The sequence below is a fragment of the Nannospalax galili genome, unplaced genomic scaffold, assembly GCF_000622305.1.
Source record: "Nannospalax galili isolate Female #2095 unplaced genomic scaffold, S.galili_v1.0 scaffold406, whole genome shotgun sequence".
Taxonomy (NCBI): Eukaryota; Metazoa; Chordata; class Mammalia; order Rodentia; family Spalacidae; genus Nannospalax; species Nannospalax galili.
In genome coordinates, this window is record NW_008357033.1 from 6,429,862 (window position 1) to 6,453,605 (window position 23,744).

Below are 23,744 nucleotides of genomic sequence, written 5' to 3' on the forward strand. Positions count from 1 at the left end.
TTTACTACCCTTACCCAATTTCAATTTCCTATATATAAAACCTACCAATAAATTCTTCCTTAAACAAGACTGATTGAATGGGAGAAAATCTTTGTCAAATATTAATATGATAGGGGATTAATATCTGGAATATACAAAGAATTAATCCAGTCAATACATGGGAAATGGAAATGATCAGATACTTTTCAAGTGAAGATATACAAATGACCCATTAATATATTTTAAAATCTCCAATATCCTTAGCTGTAGGAATGACTTTTACAAAATGAACATACTCTGGAATTTTACCTAATCTTGCAACAAGAAAGTTACTGTTTATAATGTAAGCAAACCCACTCAGCTATGTGCTCCTCTTGTGATCTGGGCATATTATGTATTAATCCCTCCAAAATCGTTCTTGCCCTCCACCCAATATAGTGTATGAATGTAGGTCTGCATGTTTTTTACATGTCAAAGCACTGAAAGCAGTGTGCTTATCTTATGGAAAGCAATGAGAGGAATTGAGAAGTAAGTTTTTAGTTGCGTGTGTGATATTCTAGGCCTAGGGATCATAGAGCAAAATTCTCTGATAAGCTAAGGGTAGATCCTGACTTCTACTTCCCTATTTCATGCTGGATATACTGTTTTGATAAAATAGTGAGTGAAGCCTGTCTTGGGAGCACAGTTATGAGAGACATTTGAAGGAGTAGGTGTTTAGCAGTTCCAGTTCACTCTTGGCCCTAAAATGGATGCCATGAGTCAGACTGTGTTTTTTTGTTGTTGTTTTGTTTTTGTTTTGTTTTTATTAAGGCATAACTGTAATGTGGCCTAGAGAGGTGCAAATCAAAACTACATGGAGATTCCTTGTCATTCCAGCCAGAATGGCTGTCATCAAGAAAGCCACAAATGCTGACGAAGATGTTGGGGGTGATCCTTATTCACCACTGGTAGGGATGTAAATTAGTATAGCCACTATAGAAATCAGAGTGGAGGTTCCTCAAAAAGTTAAAAATAAAATTTCCATATACATAATTTTCCAGTGAATTTGGAGATGATGTAGTAACTAAAAATCCTGAAGTTGTACATATCTATACACACCTCAAATTACAATATAATTGTTAAAATATATCTATATGTGTTGTAAAAAAAAAGAAAAGAAAATTTCCATGTGACTCGCCATGCTACTTCTGGTGGTATACTCAAAAGAGTCAAGTCTTACAGAAGAAATACTTTCATACCCATGTTTATTGTGGCAGATTCAACAATGCTTAAATTGTGGAATTAGCCTAGATGTCCATACACAGATGAGAGAATAAAGAACATGTGGCGTATATGCACAGTGAGCTTGACTCCACTATACAGAATGAAATTGTGTCATTTATAGGAAGATAGATCGAACTGGAGATCTCTATGTTAAGTGAAATAAGCTAGTCCTACACAAGTATAGCATGTTTTCTCTCATGTACGGAAGCTAGGGAAAAGAGAAGACATGAAACTAAAAAGGGGAAAGAAGTAGGGATGTGGAAGGAGAGGGGACAAAAGGGGAGGGGAGAAAATATGCATAAATGGAAATATAATGAAATTCCTTTTGTGTTATCAATACCTTCTAATAATAGAAAGTGTAATGATTGCTCCTCTGGGGAAATTGTTTAGGGAACAAGCAAGAGAACTGGAATTTGGATCCCCAGAACCCATGTAAATGCTGGTTGAGTGTAATGGCTCACCTGTAATCCAGCCTCAGAAGGTAAAGGCGGGTCCCCAGGCTGGAATTGGTAGACTGGCTAGTAAGACTAGCCATAGAGGCAAGCTCTGGGTTTGATCGAGAGACCCTGCCTCAATGAATAAAGTGGAAGAACAGCAATCAAGGACAACTTTCAAAGTCAACCTCCGGCCTCTATATGCACACACAGGTATATGTACCCGCTCGCACACATGTGCCCATACATGCAAACATGCACATACACACCACATACACATGAAAAGAAGAAAAACAAAAATATGATGGCTAAGACCAGGTGTGGTGGTGCACACCTTTAATCTCAGCACTAGGGAAGCAGAGGCAGGTGGATCTCTGTGTGTTTCAGGTCAGCCTGATCTACAATGAGTTCTAGGCCAGCCAAACAACATAGTAAGACCCTGTCTAAAAAAAAAAATAAAAGAACAAAACAAAAAAAGTGATGGCTGCTTAAACAAGGCTGACCTTTTTTCTGGGTTTTTTCTTTCGTTTTGCTGTTATTTTACAATGCTGGGAATTGAACTCATGACCTTGTTCATGCTAGGCAAGTATCTATCACTGAGCTATAGCTCCAGCTCTTAAAAGAGGTAGTTACACACTAGTGAAGAAAAAAATTGATGAACAGGAAGGTAAAGCTGAAGTCAGCCACAATTCATCTCAAAGAAACAAAGAAGAACATGAAAGCAAGGTTGAGACATGGAAGATAAAATTAGGAGATTCAATATATGTCCAGTAATAATTGTAGAAGGAAGGAAAAGAGAGAGCAGAAAGAGACAATATTCAGAAGCAATGGTTGAAGTTTTTCCAAAACTAGTAAAAGATATTAGGAAGCACATCATGTTTCAAGGATATAGTGAAGCCATGTTTAGACATGTCATGTTCAAACTGCAGAATATCAGAAACAAAAAGCAGGCCATGAGCATCCAAGCACAAAAGATAACCTGCATACCATCACAGACTATGATACAAGGGAAGAAAACATCACTGTCTAGAACTTTCACTCTAATTTAGCTTCGTTCAAGAATAAGGATAAAATAGAGACAGTTTTATACAGATAAGGATGTCAAATCAACATCTCATAATTTTTGAAATGAATCCTTAAAAATGAATTATCAGGAAGTAAATCTAAAAGGAAGTAATGACATGAAAAAAGCAATAGTTAACCAAGAAATTGATATGTATAGATAAAGTTAAAATAACAAATAGCCCAGGAAAAATCTTGACTGCACAAAGCAACAAAAACAATGACTTTAAAGAATATGAAAAAAAGATAAAATTAAAATACCAGGAAATAATAATAAGGACAGAGAAGATAAATCAGGAGAGAAGGATGATCAATCTTAAAATATTCTAAGAGTAGACCTGCTGATTAAAGATAGCTAGATAAGCACATACACATGTTTTAAAACAAAGTAAGGGTTATCAAAATATAATGAAATAAATTGGAGTAAGTACTAAACAATTAGGAAAACAAAGGAGAGAAGGATCAGCTCAGCATTACTTGGCAGAGCAAGCAAAGGAATCTCAATATTCAGCACTGGGAGAATAAATTGCGTTATGTTTAAATCTTAAAAAAAGAAATGAGTCAGGGTTTTATGTAATACCATGAATTCATATCAGAAATGTAACACTGGATGAGGAAGGGCAAACTAGATAGACTGATACAGAAAAGTGTCATTCACATGAAGACTCTGAACAAGAAAACACAACCTAGAGTTATGGGTACATGTACATATAGCAAAACTATATCTAAGTACACCTGGAGAGATGGCAAACACTAATTCAGATCATTATATCTTGTGCAGGAAATTTCAGAAGTGGGTTTTAATGGTGTGTTTCTTTTGTAAAAATCTGAAAAGAAAAATACAGAGATTTGACAAAGCTGGGTGGTGAATAAACAGGTATGTGCTACATCATCCTTTAAACATTTCTGTATGCTTTAAATCTTCCTTTAGACAAACCATGAACTTAAATATGAATAAAACTGTATGCCTGACAGAACATTTTATAATAATTAGTTAACTTTCATTTTTCCACCATGTTAGAATGTCATCAAACAAATTTAAACAGATTCTGCTGAGTCTGGTTAAAATACATGACTTGAAAGAAATAAACAGACTTATATTTCTCCAGGGTCATATTTTCCCTAAGTGATAGTTTGGGAGGAGAAAGCTATATTCGATAAAACCTCATACTTGCTGCCTTATTCAATTCTGATCCTACCATTCAGGAGAGTTTCATTAAATTCTAGTTATACTCTAAGAACATTAAGGTGAGCATTTTTGAAGAAGAGACTTTGGGTTTGGACTGAAAACCTTACCAAATGAAGAAAGTTTGAGAAGAACATGACAGCCTGAAGGAGTCAAATCTCAAAGGGGCTTATTCACTGTCCCCCAATTAGGTGGACATGGATGAGAAAGAAACAGACTGGTCTTATGTCTTCAGATCTAGAATCAAATAGCTAGTTGTGTGATGGCAAATTTCAGGCCAGTCTGAAAGATCAACTTTCTGAAAATGAAAACAGAAGCAACTCCCAACCCCAGAATTTCTTTGATCCCTTGTTTTAAACATTGTGCAGTGGATTTGATGATGTGATCATAAGTTTCCTACAGGGGAATGAATATTAGAGATCACTATTGAGTCTCTTTGGGTGAAGGAAGTCACATACCAGAACTGTTGACACAAAGAAGGAACCGGCTCTTGGCCTCAGGGTATATTTTAGGAATCTTCCAAAGTACAGAATCTGGAACCCAGGACATAAATAATATTCTTGGACCTCTCTCCCTTCAAGAGGGTTCTACTGTCCAGATTTCTACTTAGTCATTGCCCAGATTCCAAATCACTTGTCTCACAGGCCTGCAGAAACAACTCTCCTGTTCATTGAGAAACCAAGAAGCAAAGAACTGACTCCATCCTGCCTGTTCAGTCTTATCCTGTGGCCCTGCTAATGCATATTCTTCATGCAACCATAGCTGCACCTACTTACCAGAGCTTTGAGAATTATGCAAAGCCACTTGAAATGCCCTTTCCATATCATGTATTGAACTCACTATGATGCATTTGATTTAATTTATACTGTCAGAATCAGAAAATGCTTCTAAAAGCCATGTAGGAAGTCCTTTTGCATACAAATGAAGAAAAATTCAATTCAGATGAATTCCTAAGGTACACACTATAATCAGAATTTACCATTCTTTCTTCTGCTCTACAGCACAAACAAAACCATACGTATAAAATGTGTGGGACCTTATCTGTTCTAGAATCAAACGTTTTGAAGTTTCTATATCCTAACTAAAAGGGTACAACAATATTTATGTTTAGTTTTAGTAAAATCCATGTAATGTATATTTATCATCTTATTCACTTTAAGTGATTAGTTGTATTAAATGCACTCATGTTGTTGCATAACCAGTCTCCATAGAACTATTTCATTTTGCAAAGCTGAATTTATATAGCTATTAAACAGCAGCCCCCCAATAAACACAAGGAATTTGAGACATTTATCCAATAAGATTGATAAAACAGAGAAAAGTTAAAAATATTTATACAGCTGGGTATGGTAGCATACACCTGTAATTCTAGCACTCAGGAGGCAGAGGCAAGAGGATTACCACAAGTTCTAGGCTAGCCAGGTATACTTAGTGAGTTCCATCCCTTTAAGGGCTGCATAGTGAGACCCTGTTTAAAAAGCTATGCAAAATAGCTTATTATAAAGAAACTTAACTATAAGGAAACTGAAAAGTTTAATTTCAAGAGTTGGAGACATTTATAGGCCTTGAAAAGGAAAGGTTTTAATGCCCTGTATAGTGACAATTATAATCCCAGCACCCTGGAAACCAATGTGGGAGGACTGGGAGGTAGAGGCCAGCCTGGGCTACAAAGTCAGACCTTGTTTTTAAAATGAAAAAAGGAAAGAAAGAAAAGGTTTTAACAACAAATGCTGGTGAAGATGTGGGTGGGGTTCAAGGAAGGAGAGGGAGGAGCTCTTTATATTATTGGTGGTAATATATAAATGAGTCCAGCCATGGTGAAAATCATAGGGAGGTTCCTCAGAAATCTGAAAATACAACTACCTGTGACTCAGAAGTATCTTCTGAGTATCTTTGAAGGATTCTAAGTCAGTGTATAACAGAGGTACCTGCATATCCATGTTAATTCTGGTACTTTTTAGTAGCCAGATTAGGGAGTCAGCCTCGGTGCCTATCAGTGGGTGAATGAATAAAGAAAATATGGTATATACACACAGTAGAATTTTGTTCAGTCATAAAGAACATAATTATGTAATTTGCAAGAAACCAGATGGAACAAGAATTTATGTTAAGCAAAATAAGCCAGACTTAGAAAAACAAATATCCTATGTTCTCTCATATGCAAAATCTGGATTTTAAAAGAAGACATGAATGTGGAAGATAAGTGTTTGAGAAAAAGAAGGGGGCCAACATGAAGGGACAGGGACATACTGGGGCACATAGGGCACATAGGGGCACACATTACTCTCACTGTGAGAGTAATGGGGGGGTATGATAAAGTACATTATGTACATGTGTAAAAATGTCACAGTGAACTCGCTACTTCATAAAATTAATGCACTCTAAATGAAAAACAAAATTAAAAATTTTTTGTCTTAAAAGCCACTATAGAAGTCAGGCATGGTAGCACATGCCTTTAATTCCAGCAGAAGCAGGCAGATCTCTGTGAGATTGAGGCCAGCCTGGTCTACATGGTGAGTTCTAGGCCAGCCAGGGGCTACAGAGAGACCCTGTCTCAACCCTCCTCCTCCCAAAAAAGCTACTATAGATTAACAATTACAAAAGTTGACCATTAGTGAGACAGGTATCAAATTGTACCTTAAGTTTACAATTTGTCTTTATTAGCATGCATAAGTATCTGTTTTCAAAGCTGGGGGTTATTTAAAAAGTCTTATTTTCTGGGGCTGGAGAGATGGCTCAGCAGTTAAGAACACTGGCTGTTCTTGCAGAAGACCTGTGTTTGAATCCCAGCATCCATATGGCAGCTAACAATTATCTGTAACTCCAGTTCCAGGGGATCCGACAACCTCTTCTGTCCTCCACAGGAATTGCGTAACATGGGTGCACTTACACACATGCAGGCAACACACTCATACACATAAAATAAAAATAAATAAAAATTTTAAAAGTCTTATTTCTTTGGAAATATGTCTTTAAATAGTAATAGGAATTGCTATGCTCAATTATCTTATTATAAAAATTATTTAAAGCATCAAGTAAATAGAAGCCATACATAACATTTTATTTTTTAAATATTTTATTATTTTTATGTGTATGAGTATATTGATTGCATGTATGTAAGTGCACCCATGTTGTACAATGCCTGCAGAAGTCAGAAGAGGGCATTGGATTCCCTTGGAACTGGAGTTACAGACAGTTGTTATCTGTCATGAAGGTGTTAGAAATTGAACCTGGGTCCTCTGCCAGAGCAGCCAGTGCTCTTAGTTACTGAGCCATCTCTCCAGCCCCCATAAGCATGTTTTAGAAAATTATTAGTAAGTTCTGAAACATTATTTATTTATTTATTTATTTACATGGTCTCCCTGTAGACTTTGGCCTGGGACTCCGTATGTAGATCAGGCTGGTCTCGATTTCACAGAGGTCTGCCTGCCTCTGCCTCCCAAGTGCTGGGAATAAAGGTGTACGCCACCATGAAATTCTGAAACTTTGTAATGGATGCTCTTTAAAGCTTCTTTTAGAATATTGTTGTGTTTTGGGAGGTATTATGAACAAGTTAATGAATGAGCTCTGCTCTGTGGTCAGTTTCCCTGATCTCAAATCCCAAACCCACCACTCAGTAGTTGCATAACCTTAAACAAGTTAATATTTCTATGTCTTGGGTATTTTTTTTTTTTGTAAATGGGGAGCTAGTGCCCTCCCATCCATTCTCATGTGAAGATTAATTAAATAAGATTATAAAGTATTTAGCACAGAAACTAGTGCTGAATACTTAATATTATTAATTGTATTGTACTTAATATTCTTCTAGTGCTTGTGTTCTAGATAAGTAATGTACTGTACTTCTGTTAACATCGGTTTATTTTTATTCTTTCTGTTGGAAATGGGTAGGAACTATTCTTTTCCCTTTCTTTTACCCAGTGCCTTGCATCCAGTTGAGCAAACAATAGGTATCTAGTCTAATGAATCCCTTTGAATGAGTAAATGAATAAGAATGATAATATCCTAAAAGATTTATAGAATATATTTCATTATAACCGTACTGAATAATATTACTTTACAGAGGAATATACTCAAAATACTAAAAGGAACTAGGTGTTCGGGGTTGGGTTGATTTTTAAAACTACTCTTTAGAACTTGTTGAATGTGAAGAATATTTCAGTGGATTGTTAAGAGGTGGCTAAAAGGATGGATAAATTCACCAAGAGGAGAGCCAGAATGGTGCTCAGCCTCAATGCACTTCTTACTAAGGCATAAGCTTCCCACTACACCAGCATTCCCATGGGATTCACATTGCAAGATCCTGGGCTACTTTTTTTCTCTAAGCTTCAGTCTTTCCACCTATGAAAATGAGGAGAGTGTATCTAAGGTACATTCTCAATTAAGAACCTTCTTGCTACCCTCAGGTGCATCTGGGAACCTGTGGCATGCCTCTTCTAGAACAGTGCCAGTTTTCCTTCCAGCTTACCAAAATCAGTCATGAGGATCCATTCTAGTGAACAGTGTCTTCCCCTAAAGTGGTGCCACTTCGAAAATTATGGAATGAAATGTGCCACCTGGGTTAGGATTTGGAAATCCAGAGTGTTTCCTTGAGATATAAAGATGTTTGTGCTGAGCCATGGTAGTGAGTGGGCTGTCAATGCCAGCCATGGCAGTTGGCATTTGGACCGAGAAAGGGGAGTCAAGTCTCCTTTACTAATGAGAGCAGGATTTGGGGAGAGCTCACTGATTCCTTGCAGTAGTTTGCTCTGTGAATCATGCCCTGGTAATGCAGCATCATAAAAGGACTACACATCAGTAAAGTGGTAAACACTACATCATACTTCTGTGATGCTGTGTTCAAGTCCTTGGCTCACAAGCACTCTAAATGGGACTCAGGTCTTCCATTTGTACCTGCTATTACTTCATTTAGGACCACTGTTGAATTTCCATGTCTAATCTAAAGAGGCAGCATTATGGGGTAGAAAGGGAACATGGTCTTTCTCTTATTAGGTTTTTGTTTCTAATGTAGGGGTCCAACACAGGGGCAAGATGAGCAGCATCCTTTTTTGTTGTGTTTTTGTTTGTTTTGAGCTTTTTGAGACAGAGTCTTGATACATAGCTCCTACTGTCCTCAAACTTGTGATCTGCTGGTCTCTGCTTTGTTAAGTGCCAGGATGACAGGTGTGTACCATTTACCTGGGTTTGTTGTTAGATCTTGAACTAGTCAAATGTTCCCTTTCTGTGGGTCTGTTCATCATAAATAATAAGTAAAAGGCCTCTAAGCAAAATTTTTTCTTAGAAAGATGAGGGGATATTGTGTTATTAATTTTTTCATATTATAATGAGAATAAAATAGCTGATATGTTGGTTTGTACCTGAAACTGTACATTAAGAGTTGGAGAGGTACCTCATGGTGGAGTGCTTACCTTGCATGCACAAGACCCTAAATTTGACCCATAGCAACAAACAAATACTACCCCCCAAAACACCATTAATATGGTGTTTGGCCCTATCACACATTGGAATAAATGAACATTTTCTGCGTATATTCAAGCTGTTCATGGGATACACAAGGCAGCTGCCACAAGAGCATGGTCTCTCATAGTAGTCAGTATTTTGTGTTCCCTCTCTCCCTTCCTCCCTGCATCTGTGTGTTTGTGTGAGAAAGACCAAGAGAGAGAAAGAGAAGGAATTGGCTCACACAGTTATGGAGACTGAGAAGTCCTAAGATTTTCAGCTGGCAAACTAGAGACCCAGGTGAGCCAATAGTAAAAATGTCAGTCTGAGTTTAGAGGTAACTTGATGACAGTTAAGGAGAGAAACCTGCCGGGTGTGGTGGAACACACTTTTAGTCCCAGCACTTGGGAGGCAGAGGCAGGCGGACGTCTGTGAGTTCGAGGCCAGCTGAGGCTACAGGGACTACAGGGAGACCCTGTCTCAAAAGACAAAAAAAAAGAAGAGAGACCTTTTTATGCATTAGATGATGTCAGCCACACTAGGAAGGGCAATCTGCTTTACTTAACCTACTGGTTCAAATGTTAATCTTATCCAGAAACACCCTCATACACTAAGAAATAGTGTTTAACCATATCTGGGTACCCAGTGGCCTACTTGAGTTGACACATAAGATTATACATCATAGGTATGCTTCATATAAGGCAGAATTGAGTGTGAAATTGAGTTGTTAGACAATGTGAAGTGTAAGTATCTTCAGGGAGTGCACATCTTCAGGAGGTTTATGGTACAGTGGGAAGGAGGTGATGCATACATGAAAATTTAGCTAATGACACTAGGTTGTGTCTACTAAAAAAGAAAAGTTGATAGGTTTCAGATTAGGCTTTCTAAAGAAAAAGAAATTACTCTAGGAAGGGAGGACAGGACCTTAAAGGATAATGGGATGAGGGTACTTGAATTTGTAGGGGACAGGGGCACAGGGGTAGTAACTGGGAAATGATAAGTGGGAAACCGCATGGTAGGTGGAGGGCAGGGGTCCTTTGTATGATTATGGACATCTGACTGAGTAGACAACTGGTGACTGGAATACAGCTTCCAATTCTGCTTACCAAGCAAGTGCTTCCATATAGAAGTGTATCCTATATAAGCACCCAGAGAAAAGGATGCCTTTTCCTAACTCACATGCAAGCTCTGCAGCAGAATTATAGGAAGGAAATAGCCAGGCATGAGTTTGAAATTGAACTGTGGTGTTAGATCATGGAGAACGTTTCTTTGAATCTAGATTTCTATGGAAGGATGGAAATGTGCAGCAGCTTTGGTGGCTATGGTGATGATGTTGGTATGCTATGTGACTCTCCATAGGAGGTAAATCTACAGCTTTCTTGATGCTAAGAACTCTGTTATCTTATATAAATACATCCATATCTTTTGAAAATTATATTTGCCTGATCTTTTCCCAAAGCAAACTTTAAAACTGATCCACTCTGCTCCAATATCAAATCAGCCTGATTTAATTTTATAAGCCAGTCATGGAGTCTGTCCCATGACTCCAAAGCATTCTGTTCTGTAGCTCCACTGTAATTATAAACAAATGCATCTAATCTTCCTATCATGTGTTCTGAGTTATAAAATTCCTTTTTCTAAATTTGATAATTTTGTTATCTTGTGACACTACATCATTTAATTATTCCTCAAAATAGATGTCTTCAGAAAATCTGCTCAGGAAAAATTATTTGTTCTGCTCAACTGAAGTCACAGCTGGGTGTTTACTGGCAAATCAGTAATTTTCAGAGCTTTTGCATTGCTGATATTCTAAAGGGGTTTCATCTGCCACCTCAGGCTATTGAAGGCCTCTTGCAGATCACTTGAGCAAATGTCATAATCTTGGGAAAAGGACTAAGTGGGTACCCTCGGTGGTCTTTAAACTCAGGTCTTGTGTAAGGTTGAGCCTGGTTTCCAACCTCTCTGATATTAATATCCAGATGTTTAGCTGTATCCAATTCAATAACCTTGTAAACATTTCCTAAGTATCTACTTTATGTCACTAGCAATAGAACTAGCATTGGGAATACAAAAATGAGTAGAGCCCAGCCAGTCTACAGAGGCATACAGCCTCTAGACCCAATGGTCAAAAGCTGGATTTCATTTTACTATCTTGTGACACCACTATTACTTTTAAGCAAGTTAATTAATTTATTTGAGTCTCATTTTCCCATGACATCAGTAACATTGAGGTGATGTTGCTGTAGGAGCCATCAAATATTGTGAGGATGAGTTTAGGTTTGGATGAGTAATGTATGTAGAGTCATCTCAGATTCCTTTTCCTTCCTCCACACTCAGATGTCACCTTTGGGTCTTGCATTTATAGACCAAGGAAGACTTTTTACTTTAGCTTTCTAAAATCAGAGCTACTTCATTGGGTTCTGTTTTGCTGTAGAACATTTCTATCTTTATAGTGTCATTGTTGTATAGAATCCCAGACATGACACACTATATCACAGATATGGAAGTACTCTGTGCTGAGTTCCCAGTATACTTGCTGTTGGAAACTAATGTTTTTCACATTTCATTCCCTTGATCTTTTTGCTTTTTGCCATGACATCTCTCAGGACTATCTTGAGAGAAAAATTTTCTGTCATTTGGGTTTCCTTACCAAGTTGTAGTTGAACACTGGTTCATGATACTCTAATAAGACTATTTTCCCTGAATGTGTTTTTTTACACTTAGTCACATTAAAATTCCTCTGCCACTTTTCTGCCCACGTCCACATCTTTGTTCAGTTTAACCCTAATCAGCTTGGCATTTTAATCCCTTGAAATGCTGAATGCCATCTGCAAACTTGCAGCTTCCCCATACACTCTTTTTCAGATCATTTGTATGAATGTTGACTAAGAGACCATGCTGCTTGCTCTACCTAAGCAGCACATTCATTGCAGAGCATTTGATCTCACATCTTAATTAATCATATAAAAAAATCAACCACTGAACATTACATTTAGCCAGGCATGTGCTGGTGTCTTCTTAGTCTTTGTGTCTTTTAAAATATTTTATTTGTTCTCATTTTATGTGTATAAGTGTATTGCCTGCATGTATGTAAGGGCACCCGTGTCATGCAATGCCCATGTAGGACAAGAAGAGGCTGTAGGATCCCCCTGAAACTGGAGGTACAGACAGCTGTTAGTGGCCATGTGGGTGCTTGTAATGAACTCTGGTCCTCTGCAAGAGCAGCCAGTGCTCTTAATCGATGAGCCATCTCTGCAGCTTTTCTTTGTTTCTTATTCTTTAGGCATAGAAAATTTTCTATGTACTGAAAGATTTTTATGGCCCACAAATTAGATTCCAAATCCAAAATTGAGTCAGTAGTCCATTCACTGTTATAAGAACCTGCCTGATTATTTTAAATTTCATATAGTCTCTGATCCAGGATATCTACAGGGGAGTCCTGTGGCACTTTCATTTCATTAGATCTTATCATCAGTGTTAATGCCCTCCAAGCTAGTTTCTAAGTTGTTTTTTTGTTTTTTGAGACAGGGTTCCCTGTAGCCCCAGCTGTGGTAGACCAGGTTGGCCTTGAACTTACAGAGATCCACCTGCCTTTGCCTTCCAAGTACTGGAATTAAAGGTGTGTGCCACCATGCCTGGCTGCTTCTATGTTCTTAATCAGACAAGTGATTGAGTTGTCGGGTGAGTGCTAGGCAGTAACTATTGGTTTGTCAAGTGCCAGTAAAACAGCAAATTCTGAAGCCTTGTATCATATCGGCTCCCAAATGATCTCGAGCCTGGACTCATCCCATTCAGACTCATTCACTTGCAGAGAGGTTTCTCAGACCTTGGGCACATCTAACCATGTCACCTCACTGCTAAAAATCTTTGAGAATGTTTTCGGAAATAGTTGAGAAAGCTTGAACATAGACTCAGTAAAGGTGTTAATAAAATTATTAATTTTGTTCACTGAGATGGCATGGTGCTATCTTATGGTGCATATATTAAAAAAGTCATGCCATTGCCCTAAACTAGGCAAACACATGGAGACACAAAGTAAATTGGAGGCCTCCCAAGATGGTTCCTGCTTGGGAGAATGAAGAAGTTGTGAAAATAGACTGTGGTGGTAGTTATACAACACAGTGAATGACTTAATGCTGTTGAATTTTACACTTGATGGTTAAAATGGCAGGTTTTATATACATTTTGCCACAAGAAAAATAAGTCTCTAGCTAGAGACAATTAAACTTTGGGTTTAATAAAAAAATGCAGTTATGGAGGGCTGAAGAGATGGCTCAGCGGTTAAGAATACTGGTTGTTCTTGCAGAAGACCTGGGCTCAAATCCCAGCACCCACATGGCAGCTAACAACTGTCTGTAACTCCAGTTCCAGGGGATCCGACAGCCTCTTCTGTCCTCCACGGGCATTGCACAACATGGATGCACTTACCTACATGCAGGCAATACACTCATACACATTTTATAAACGTATTTTAAAAATGTGGTTATGGAGCCTACAAGATAGTTTGGCAGGTAAAGGTGCTTGCCACCAAGCCTGATAATCTGAGTTGGATCTCTGGAATCCACACGGTAGAAGGAGAGGACTCACTTCAGAAGTTGTCCTCTGACTTACACAAACACACACACACACACACACACACACACACACACACACACAGGGAAAGATGCATATGAATAAATAAAATTGCTTAAAAATATTAAAACAACTCAAACCCCGAGGTTATTGTTTTGTTGTGCTAGGAATAGAACCCAGGGCCTTGACCATGATAGACAAGCTCTCTACCACTGAGCTACATCTGGCCCCCCAGCATGGTTTTTCAGAGAGGGAAGATGCACTAGGAGGAATATTAAGGGGGAGCGGGTTGGTATCAGTGGAGTGCACGGTCAGTTCGCAAGGCAAAGAGCTGAAACCCCAATGCACATATCACCAGTAGATGGCAGCAGGCACTCACAAACTCACCCAAACAGGCAGACTTGGTTTTGCCTTTCCAGTATAGGATTGGAAATAAGAATCTTGTATTTCCAGTTTATTTTCTAATACTTTGAAGTTTTGAGATGCTTGATCAAAAAGATCAAGGCTTGAGTTAGAGACTACTGATAATCTGAAGCTAAGCACTTTGTTAGACATGAGTGTCTGGGCCAGTGCTGTCAATTTACTGTCTACTTGACTGTTCCCAGTGCTGTAATAGTCTTCTGTATGCCTTCTGGAGCCTGCAAACACACCATTAGCGCAGCCATCCTCAGCTTGCAGTGTGATCTTTATGTAAATTTCAGTCATCTAGAGAGGATTGCATCAAGCTGTTTCCAGGTCCTGAGGTGCCACTGCAGGTAGAGTTTGAAAGCATGTTTTCTTGTAGGGAAGAATATGGACAGAAGAACCAGACACTGTGGGGATGACATATGCAAGGAGGGACAAGGCCAGGCCTGCAGGAACAGATTCAGTCCACTCAGCCCTGACAATGGCCTCTTCTAGTTTTTCCATATTTGGCCCTGCCTAAGCCATCATGCCTAACATCTCCATCTAGTAAGCAGATCCTGATTGTGAATCTGCTAAGTGCACAAATTTACTAAAGATTTTGATTTTTTTAACTTTATTTTGATCTGATGTGTATGAGTGTTTTGCCTACATGTATATAAGTGCATATAGGTAAGTGCACCCATGTTGTACAATGCCCACAGAGGTCAGAAGAGGCTGTTGGATCCCCTGGGACTGGACTTACAGACAGTTGTTAGTTGCCATGTGGGTACTGGGATTTGAATCTGGGTCTTCTGCAAGAACAACCAGTGTTCTTAACTGCTGAGCCATCTCTCCAGCCCCCCAAAATACGTCAGTGGTACCTAATTTCACTCTCCTTTTAAAATTTATTTTTATCAGCATATTTAATTATATATAACAATGGGTTTATTATGAAGCTTTCATATATGTATATAATATTTAATGTGTTCTGATCATATTCACATGTGTTACCTTCTCTTGTCCTGCTCCTGCACCCATTATTCCCTTCATAGCACCTGCAGGTCAGATATTATTAAATGTAGTAAAATACATAAAATATTTAGAATATTGTTTTAATTCATAGCAAGTCTTCCCCTCTATTATTAAAATTATCATTAATTCCTCCCCCATTTCGTTTTGTTTATTTTGTTTTGTGTTGGCATAAGGTCTTAATGTGTTGCCCAAGCTAGCCTCAAACTCGTGTGCTCAAGACAGCCCCCTCACCTCAGCCTCCAGAGTAGTTGAGACTACCAGCATGCACTGCTGGTAGAATACCTCCTCCTTGGATATCAAGAATTATATCTGGGTGCCTCTACTCATTTTGGCAATAAGGGGAGAGGGTTCATTACCCGGTCTATTAAGGAAGCTGCAAACCATTAAACTCACATGGATCCTCAGCTGCTAGGCTTGTTAAGAAAATGCTACAATAGGGGGAAATTGACAACACAGGCATCACAGATATTTTTAGTCTATGCTGCAAGGATGTACGTTGTGGGATCTGTTTAGGACTGAGCACAAGGGGATGAATCTGGGTTTATTGTATAAAACTGCCTATCAGGAAGTCCATGCTGAATATCTACTCTGTCCCCATCTTGTGTGAGGGTCGGTATGGGAAACCTACGGCAGGTGAAATACATTCCCCAAACTTTCAAATACTAATGAAAGTAATATAATCTTTTCCTTGGGTGGGAAGCAGTTTAATAATTCTGTAAAAACTGCAACTGTGCCTATTCCTTATACCAGGAAGTCTACAATAAATTGTTTATCTAATATATATATATTAGTGCAAGCCATTGTAGCACTAGCAAAGGAAGGAATATGGAAATCTACTAACCAGTAAATATTAGCTAAATTACCATAGAGCATTTCATTTAGCTGTTAATGAGATCCCACTAGTATGTGCTAAAATAAAATTTTTTTAAAAGCTTATCACTGGGCTATATTCTTGAGTGGGGGAAAAAAAGGCTCCAAAAGAAGTTTCTGTAGCATGATGCCATATGTGTATGTTTAAAGTCTGGAATTCACTATGTAGACCAGACTGGCCTTGACCTCACAGAGATCTGCCTGCCTCTGCCTCCCCAAGTACAGGAACTGAATGTATGTGCTTTTATGTAGTTTTAAATATAGATTGATTAAATGCTTTAACCACATAATCAGATTTACTATTACTGTTTTAGATGTAGGCTTTCCCCCCAAAGATCACACAAGAAAGGATGCTGCTAGAACTCACACTGCAGACTGAGACTGCAGAGCCCATCCTCTGGATCCTAGCACACTGCTTCCTGCTGGTGCTCTTGGTCTCAGGGAGGGTTTCTCTCATTTACTAACAAGTTATAGAATTCTCATGAAAAATTTTCAAGAAAATGAAGCAGAATGTCCAAGGGCAGTTGCTACAAGAATGTGTTCTTTCTCCAGAAGAGGGCTCTGTGTCCCATCTGCTGCCATCTTGGCTCTTACTGTAACATTATGGCTCAGCTAGAGAGGTCAGTGACCCTGGGCCAGGAAACAAACTGAGATTTCTAACAGGACAAATTACCTTACGGAAAAGCCATTAGGATAGCCTAAAAGATGGGGGTTCAGGGGAGGCATGAAAACAGTCCCATTAGCCAGTTTGGTCAATGGGCAGGTGCAGGAAATGGCAGATAAACCCAGCCAAGATCTATAAATATACTTCAGTATCAGTGTTCAAAACCCACAAAATAAATGAGCAAGTTAGAAAACTTGGCATCATGTGAGCATCTAGATGTAAATGCTTAGTTCTAGATTTAACTTATGATGTTTTCTGTGATCCAAGCATATTATTTAACTATTCCGGGTTTCAGTTTCCCCAGCAATCCAGTGTGCAGCAAGAACTGTCCTTCTGGTTCCTTCACAGAGATGTGAGAAACAAGTATAAAGAATGTACTTTGACAATGTCAGTCTTCATATAGAATGAAAGGTTATTTGTTAATGTCTCTGAGGCTAATCTTACCGAAAAGGTATTTTGAGACAGGAAGATAGGAGACAGCATCAAGAAAGCATTTTTGATAGCAGCATACACGCACACCCAACCAAAGAAGCCATTTTGTGAGTTATTTGTTCCAGCTCATCCTTTTTGTATTCATGAACAAAGACCTACAGAGTCTAATATCTGTAGAACAGTGACAGAAAAGTAATCAAAAGAATAGCATATGCTACAGGCCCCCTGCCCGAGGGGCTTGCTAAGCCCTGAATGTTGATCAGGGTCCTGGAAGCAAGCTGGTGTGAAACTTAGTAAGGAATTAGGGCAGAGGTGGGGGAGGATGGACTTCAGTGATCCAGCTCCAGGATGGCCCAGTGCCTCAGAGGAGCAATTTCAGGGTGGCCAGGGACTTGGATAGGACAAATGACAACTTCCTAGAACGGGCTGTTCCAGGATCCATAGAGAAAAGGAAATAGCCTGGCCTCGTCCTGAGTAAGTTGACAGGAACCAGGATAGGAAGTATTTGTAACAGGACTAGTGCTCATAACATCAAGTCTCTTCTGAGTAGAAGAAGAAAAATGTGTGTGTGTGGGGGGGGGGGAAATCAGTGTAGCAAATGTGGAAAGTCAATTTTCACAGTGTGGGAGATGGAAAGATTAAATCAGCAGAGGGGACGGTACCATGTGGTGTGGAGGGCATTGCACTCAGGGTCCTATAGGTCTGGTTGAGACAGTGACTGGTACTAACTTGCCAAGTGCCCTTCACAATGCCATTTCTTCCTATGAATCTTGAATTCCTTGTTTCAAAGAGCTGTCTGTCTCATCAGTCATTATGAGGATTAATTGAAATATTCTTGAAAACAGCTCACAAGTAACTCCTAGAGCACAATGCAGATATAATATATGCCTTTATTTTGGAGAGAGACTCTTAGAAAACCTCCAATTAAATATGTTGGTTGGAAATTTCAGGTGCTGAAAAAGCAAGCCTACTTTAGCCAGTAGGTACAGTAGGCCACTTAGGACACAGCCTAAGTGAACAGAGAAGAAAATCTTACGGAGGGAAGGTAGATCAGAGACAAGGTAAAAAATGAATGTAAACATAGAATGAGAACAATCTGCTTACACAAGGGGCTGTGATACTGCTAATGCATTAATGTGAACTTCCTCTAAGTCTCTGACAAGCTGGGAAGGTGCTCTGTATTGTGTACCTAGCTTGACTCATTTTCTTTTTTAAAAATATTTCATTTATTATTTGTATTTTTATGTGTAGGAATGTTTTGCCTGCGTGTATATAAGTGTACCCATGTTGTGCAATGCATTGGATCAGAAGAGGGCATTGGATTCCCTGGAAGCAGATTTATAGACGGTTATCAGCTACCATGTGGGTGCTGGGAATTGATTCTGAGTCCTCTGGAAGAGCAGCCTATGCTCTTAACTATGCTGAGCCATCTCTCCACCCCCTTGACTCATTTTCTTGAGTGCTCAGTAAAACAGGATTTAGCTTTATGCTCAATTGTAGTAGCTTTCATTAGTTGTCTTTTCTCCTGGTATGTGTATGAAGGAGTATTAATGGCAATTTCTTCAAAACCTGAAAGTTCACAGGTGGAAAACAGTTATAAACAAGGTGAAACACAGAAGATAAGGAAACTCTAGTGATGCATGAGATTGGCCTAGTCTTTACCAGGAACACTACTGAGAACATTCCTACTTCCTTTATTATGCCAAATACCAGAGATGAGATCATAAAATCACACAAAAACCTGAAAGTGAAAGGGTACTTTGGATTATTTTGCAGATGGGTAAATTGAGGCCAAAAGAGAAGAAGTGGTTTGCTTGAGATTTTATGGCAATCCAGTAGCAACCTGAGTGTCCAAGCCTAACTCTCTTGACTCTTGTTCTGGGTTCCATCTGTTGTCATTGGTGGGCTTTGTTTTTTTTTTTGTTTGTTTGTTTTGTTTTTTTTAAATCTTTTGTGACAGGGCTTCCCTGTAGCCCCAGCTGGACCGGCACTCGATATGGAGACCAGGCTGGCCTTCATCTCGCAGAGATCTGCCTGCCTCTGCCTTCTGAGTGCTGGGACTAAAGGTGTGCACCACCCTGCCCAGCTTGATGTAGTTTTCTTTGGGAAAGTAAATGCCTGAGTTCAAACATACAAAACTAATGTATGTGTGTGTGTGTGTGTGTGTGTGTGTGTGTGTGTGTGTGTGTTTGTTTTTTGTTTGTTTATTTGTTTGTTTGTTTTCCTTTCTCCAGGGCCAAGTGCTTTCGGGGCAAAAAAATCCTTGGAGATTATGATATCAAGGTGGAGCAGGTAATCAGTCTGAAGTCTCACATTGTATCTGTATCATCACAGATTCCCTCTGGCATCCCTGACAAAACCACTTAGCCCTGTTCAGTGGAGTGGAGTATCCCTCTCTGGGTTTTAGACTCTGCATCTCCTTTCTCTCACCATTTCTCCAGGGCTTTTAATTTCCTTGACTCTTAACAGTTATGGTTCAGAGGCAAATAGTGTAGTGCAGGGTACCCAAGCTGAGGAAGCCTGAGAGGAGTGTTTTCTAGAACTCTGGCCATACCCCCATGCTCTTGGTGCTAATATATTTCTAGGTGGGCACTTGTCTTCTGTTCAGTGTGCTGCATCTTACAATACTTTCTCTGACCCTGAGGTTTACTTCAGAGTGAGTTTAGAAAAGAATATCCTCCCTGTTTTAATATAGAGAAGTTCAAAAGGTTCTTTTGTTACTGTCCTCTGTCCTCGTAAATAGAGAATTATGCCCATTTGGGAAAGAGATGTCCTGTTTAAACAATATATGTATTTTCTATATAATAATAGAAGTTACTCCTTATTCATTATAGAGTATGTTATAATTTACAGGGTTCTTTTCTACCCATTATTACATTCCATTCTTAAAACAACTTGTTAAATATGCAGAGTTGATTAAAAACTATTCTCATATTATAGACTGGGGAAACTGAAAACCAGGAAGGACAAGTAACTCACTTGACATGTTCTGCAGCTGGTCAGGGGCAGAGAAAAATTGAAGCTCAGTTGTCTAAAAACCTAACTAAGAAAGGAGTTGCCTATCCCAGTTTACCTTCTCACTGTCTAGAAAGGCAACATGAAAGATGCTAAGCTGGAAGTCAGAAGACCCAAGTGTGGTTCCTGGTTCTGTCAGTGATAGATTCTGTTTGTCCAGAAAAATCATGCAAGTTCTCTTAGGCAGTTTTCTCTTTTGGTAAATGGGGAAAATTATCTCCATCTCACCTTACTCAAAGGATTTCTTTGAATATTAGAGGAAATCTAATATATGTAAAAATATTTAGAAAATGAAATGAATGTTTGGTGGTGGGGCTGCTCCTATATGGAGGGCTTGGAAAAGTCAGGACTTAGACTCACTACTGTCATACTGTTATTCTCCAGGCGGAATTTTCAGAGCTTAACCTGGTGGCCCATGCAGATGGAACCTATGCTGTGGACATGCAGGTGCTCCGGAATGGCACAAAGGTTGTCCGGTAAGGGTCTTTCTGTTCTCGGGGTCACTGTCACTGTCTCTACTTCAGACTTGAAGAGATGGTTTTAAGTCAAGTGTTGGAGTGAGATAGCCGTGCTGGTGTGGTATGTAGAACCAATGGTATGTGTTACCTGGAAATGGTAGAGAAGGCAGCTTAGTCCAACAGCAGAGAAAGTAACCTTAGGCTCCATGGACTCAGAGCATAGTTAGAGGTGACTGGATTCCTGTTAGCACTTCTGCCCACCTTTGAGTCAGCCTGGGTTTGTGCTTTTATCTCTCTACTGTTCCCCTAGAAAACTGGTTGTATTGCTTTTTAAAACATTTTAAAATGTCTGATCTAGTTTGACCTTCCATTTTATGCTCATTTGCGTAGAGCCACTCACTGAGTTGATGGCAAAGCTCTGCGCTAGATGTGTGTTCTTTTGAGTCTCACCCCTGTATTCTTTTTTATCCTTCATTGCCAACTTGTATGTCTGAAAGGAAAACCTAGTATTGGAATAGGCATTGTAGACGGAAGAAGATGAGTGGTCACTGAGGACTTCCATGTCACATGGTGTTCTGGGTGCCTTATGGATGGAACATTGATGTATGCACAATGGTTCCTTCAGGGAGCTAACAAGAATCCCAGATGGCAGGAAATGGTTTTCATTTTTCCCAGGAGCTTAATGTTGCTTTAGATTTTCAGAAATCAGTCTTGCTCCATGAGGGGTCCCTAACCTCACTCTCTTCCTCACCTTCATCACAGTAGGCCAGTTCCCAGGCATCTAGTATCCAACAGGATCTGGGTCAGTGACAGGAAAGGCCAGACTGGGGGGTATCTAAGACCCAATAATAGGAAATATGGGATTGCCTCTTTTGGAGTCTCAAGAAAAATATAGTAGAAAAAATAGATGTCTATCCAGGTGGGAAGTGAGCTTAGGTAGATCCTGCAACAGGATAGACAGGATTCTTTTTTTGTAACTAGAATGTAAGGTAGAGAAACACACACAGGTAGGTAGTTGACAGAAAGGTCCAGTGGCAGGGCTCTAGGAAGCTTCTGACAGAAATGAGGCAGGCCCTTCCAGGTGCCAGTGGAGGAACTTGGGCTGACCACACGTTTAGAGTTCTAGTCCTTAACTGACTGGCATGTAAGATTGGGGTTTGATCTCAGGGGTACAACAGGACCTGGGTTAGTGACAAGAATGGCTTGATTGAGGTATCTGGGACCTAACAACAGGTTCCAGAACTGGGAACAAGGAGGTCAGAGCATCCTAAGCAGACTGATTTATAATAAATTCCTGAACAATTGAGGAGAGTTCCTTTAACCCTCACTGCCAGAGCTGATCTCTGAGCCCAGGTTGGGCTGGATCTGTAGGTGGAGGTTGGATGGGTGCCTGGGCAGAGAACCAGGTAGGCCATCCATTGCACATGGTGTCAGATGCTGAGCCATAGAGCCTTGGAGGCAGATGCTGCCACAAACTGCCTCTCTGGGAAGGTCTCTGAAGCTAGGAGTCCTGGTCCTGTAAAGGTAGCGATGGTGAGGAGCTTTGCTGGCTAAAGGTGAAACTAGGGGAGCTTTCCCATGCATAGGAACATTTTGTTGTCAGTGCTTCCTGCAGCCATTTCTCAACCTCAATTCTGCAAAAAATATTTACACCCCTCCCTTGTGTCCACTTTGGAAGAATAATATTGGGAAGTTTGGCATCTGTTCTCAGCTAACCTAGCCCCTTGCTCTCATGGGGGCCTGCTGAGGGCATTGCCTATTTTAAGGAACAGCTTTTAGGATTTGAACAGTACACTAAGATCAGAGATCTGGTAGTAGTGTGATCTTCCAGGACCCAATTTGAGCACCAACTCTAGAACCACAAGATGCTTCAGGCTTTCATACTGTCCTATGAGAACAGAGGAAAATCTCTTTCACTTAAGGTGAGGGCATCTAAAAATGTTTCTTCCCTCCTTAGGTTATTTGTATGCTAGAAAAAGACAATGTTTAGCCTGAAAGAATGAGCGAATTCAGAAATATATTCCTTAGATATTCTTTTGAAAGTACCATAATAGTCCATTGCCCTGTCCAGAAAGGAGTAATAATGAAATGAAGGTTGTGGACTAGGCAGGCCTTCACATCCCTTCTCTATCTTGGGCTTTGGAAATGTGAGACAAGGTGGTGTGTCACCTGAGGTGCTGGTTAATGGAAATGTGCCTCTGATTCTTACCAGGTCCTTCAGACCAGACTTCGTGCTCATCCGACAGCATGCATTTGGAATGGCAGAGAACGAAGACTTCCGCCACCTGATCATTGGCATGCAGTATGCAGGCCTCCCCAGCATCAACTCTCTGGAATCCATTTACAACTTCTGTGACAAACCATGGGTGGTAAGTAAGGCACCCCTTCCCCAAGCCCTGACTCTCCCATCCTCCCAGGAGGGACCACTGGTATTCCACCTTTAACACCAGCTGAGAAGATCTGAGAGGTGTCTTAGCTGGATTGTTGGGTAGGGCAGGCCATCACAATAGCATATTACCAGATGCCATGGGCTACATACTTACTGCAGAATAGATGTCTGACCACCCAGCCAAGCTGCATAAAGATTCTGTGATGAAGTTCTTACAGGTCTGTAGTGTCTTCCCTTGACCAGGGACTGACTGATAAAAATGTCTGCTTCTTGCCTCTTAAAATGGGCAGTCACTACTGGAAAGGCCTGAGGCCAATGGGAGAAATCCAGCTTAGAGGGGTGTTAGTGACAGAGTTCTATCTAGTGTTTTAACAATCTTAAAGTCAGACTTATACACAAATACACAGATGAATTAGACTTACATGATCTGGGTATCCTTTGAGATCATCAAATCTTACCCCTTTGTGGGAGAAAAAGAATATAAGAAGCATAAAACCACTTGATATATGGTGCCAACCTCTGAGCTCAGTGTAATTTAATGAGAGTATAATTATTATTGTTATTATTA

General features: G+C 39.7%; 1 protein-coding gene across 1 annotated transcript in view; it reads left to right on the top strand.

Annotated features, from left to right (window-relative positions):
- Syn2 (synapsin II) overlaps window positions 1–23,744 on the top strand; it is a 192,296-nt gene that overhangs the window by 102,745 nt on the left and 65,807 nt on the right. The window contains exons 2-4 of the mRNA XM_008854903.1: window positions 19,549–19,606; window positions 20,714–20,805; window positions 23,000–23,156. Coding sequence (XP_008853125.1) covers window positions 19,549–19,606; window positions 20,714–20,805; window positions 23,000–23,156 — 307 coding nt within the window. The remainder of the gene's footprint in view (window positions 1–19,548; window positions 19,607–20,713; window positions 20,806–22,999; window positions 23,157–23,744) is intronic.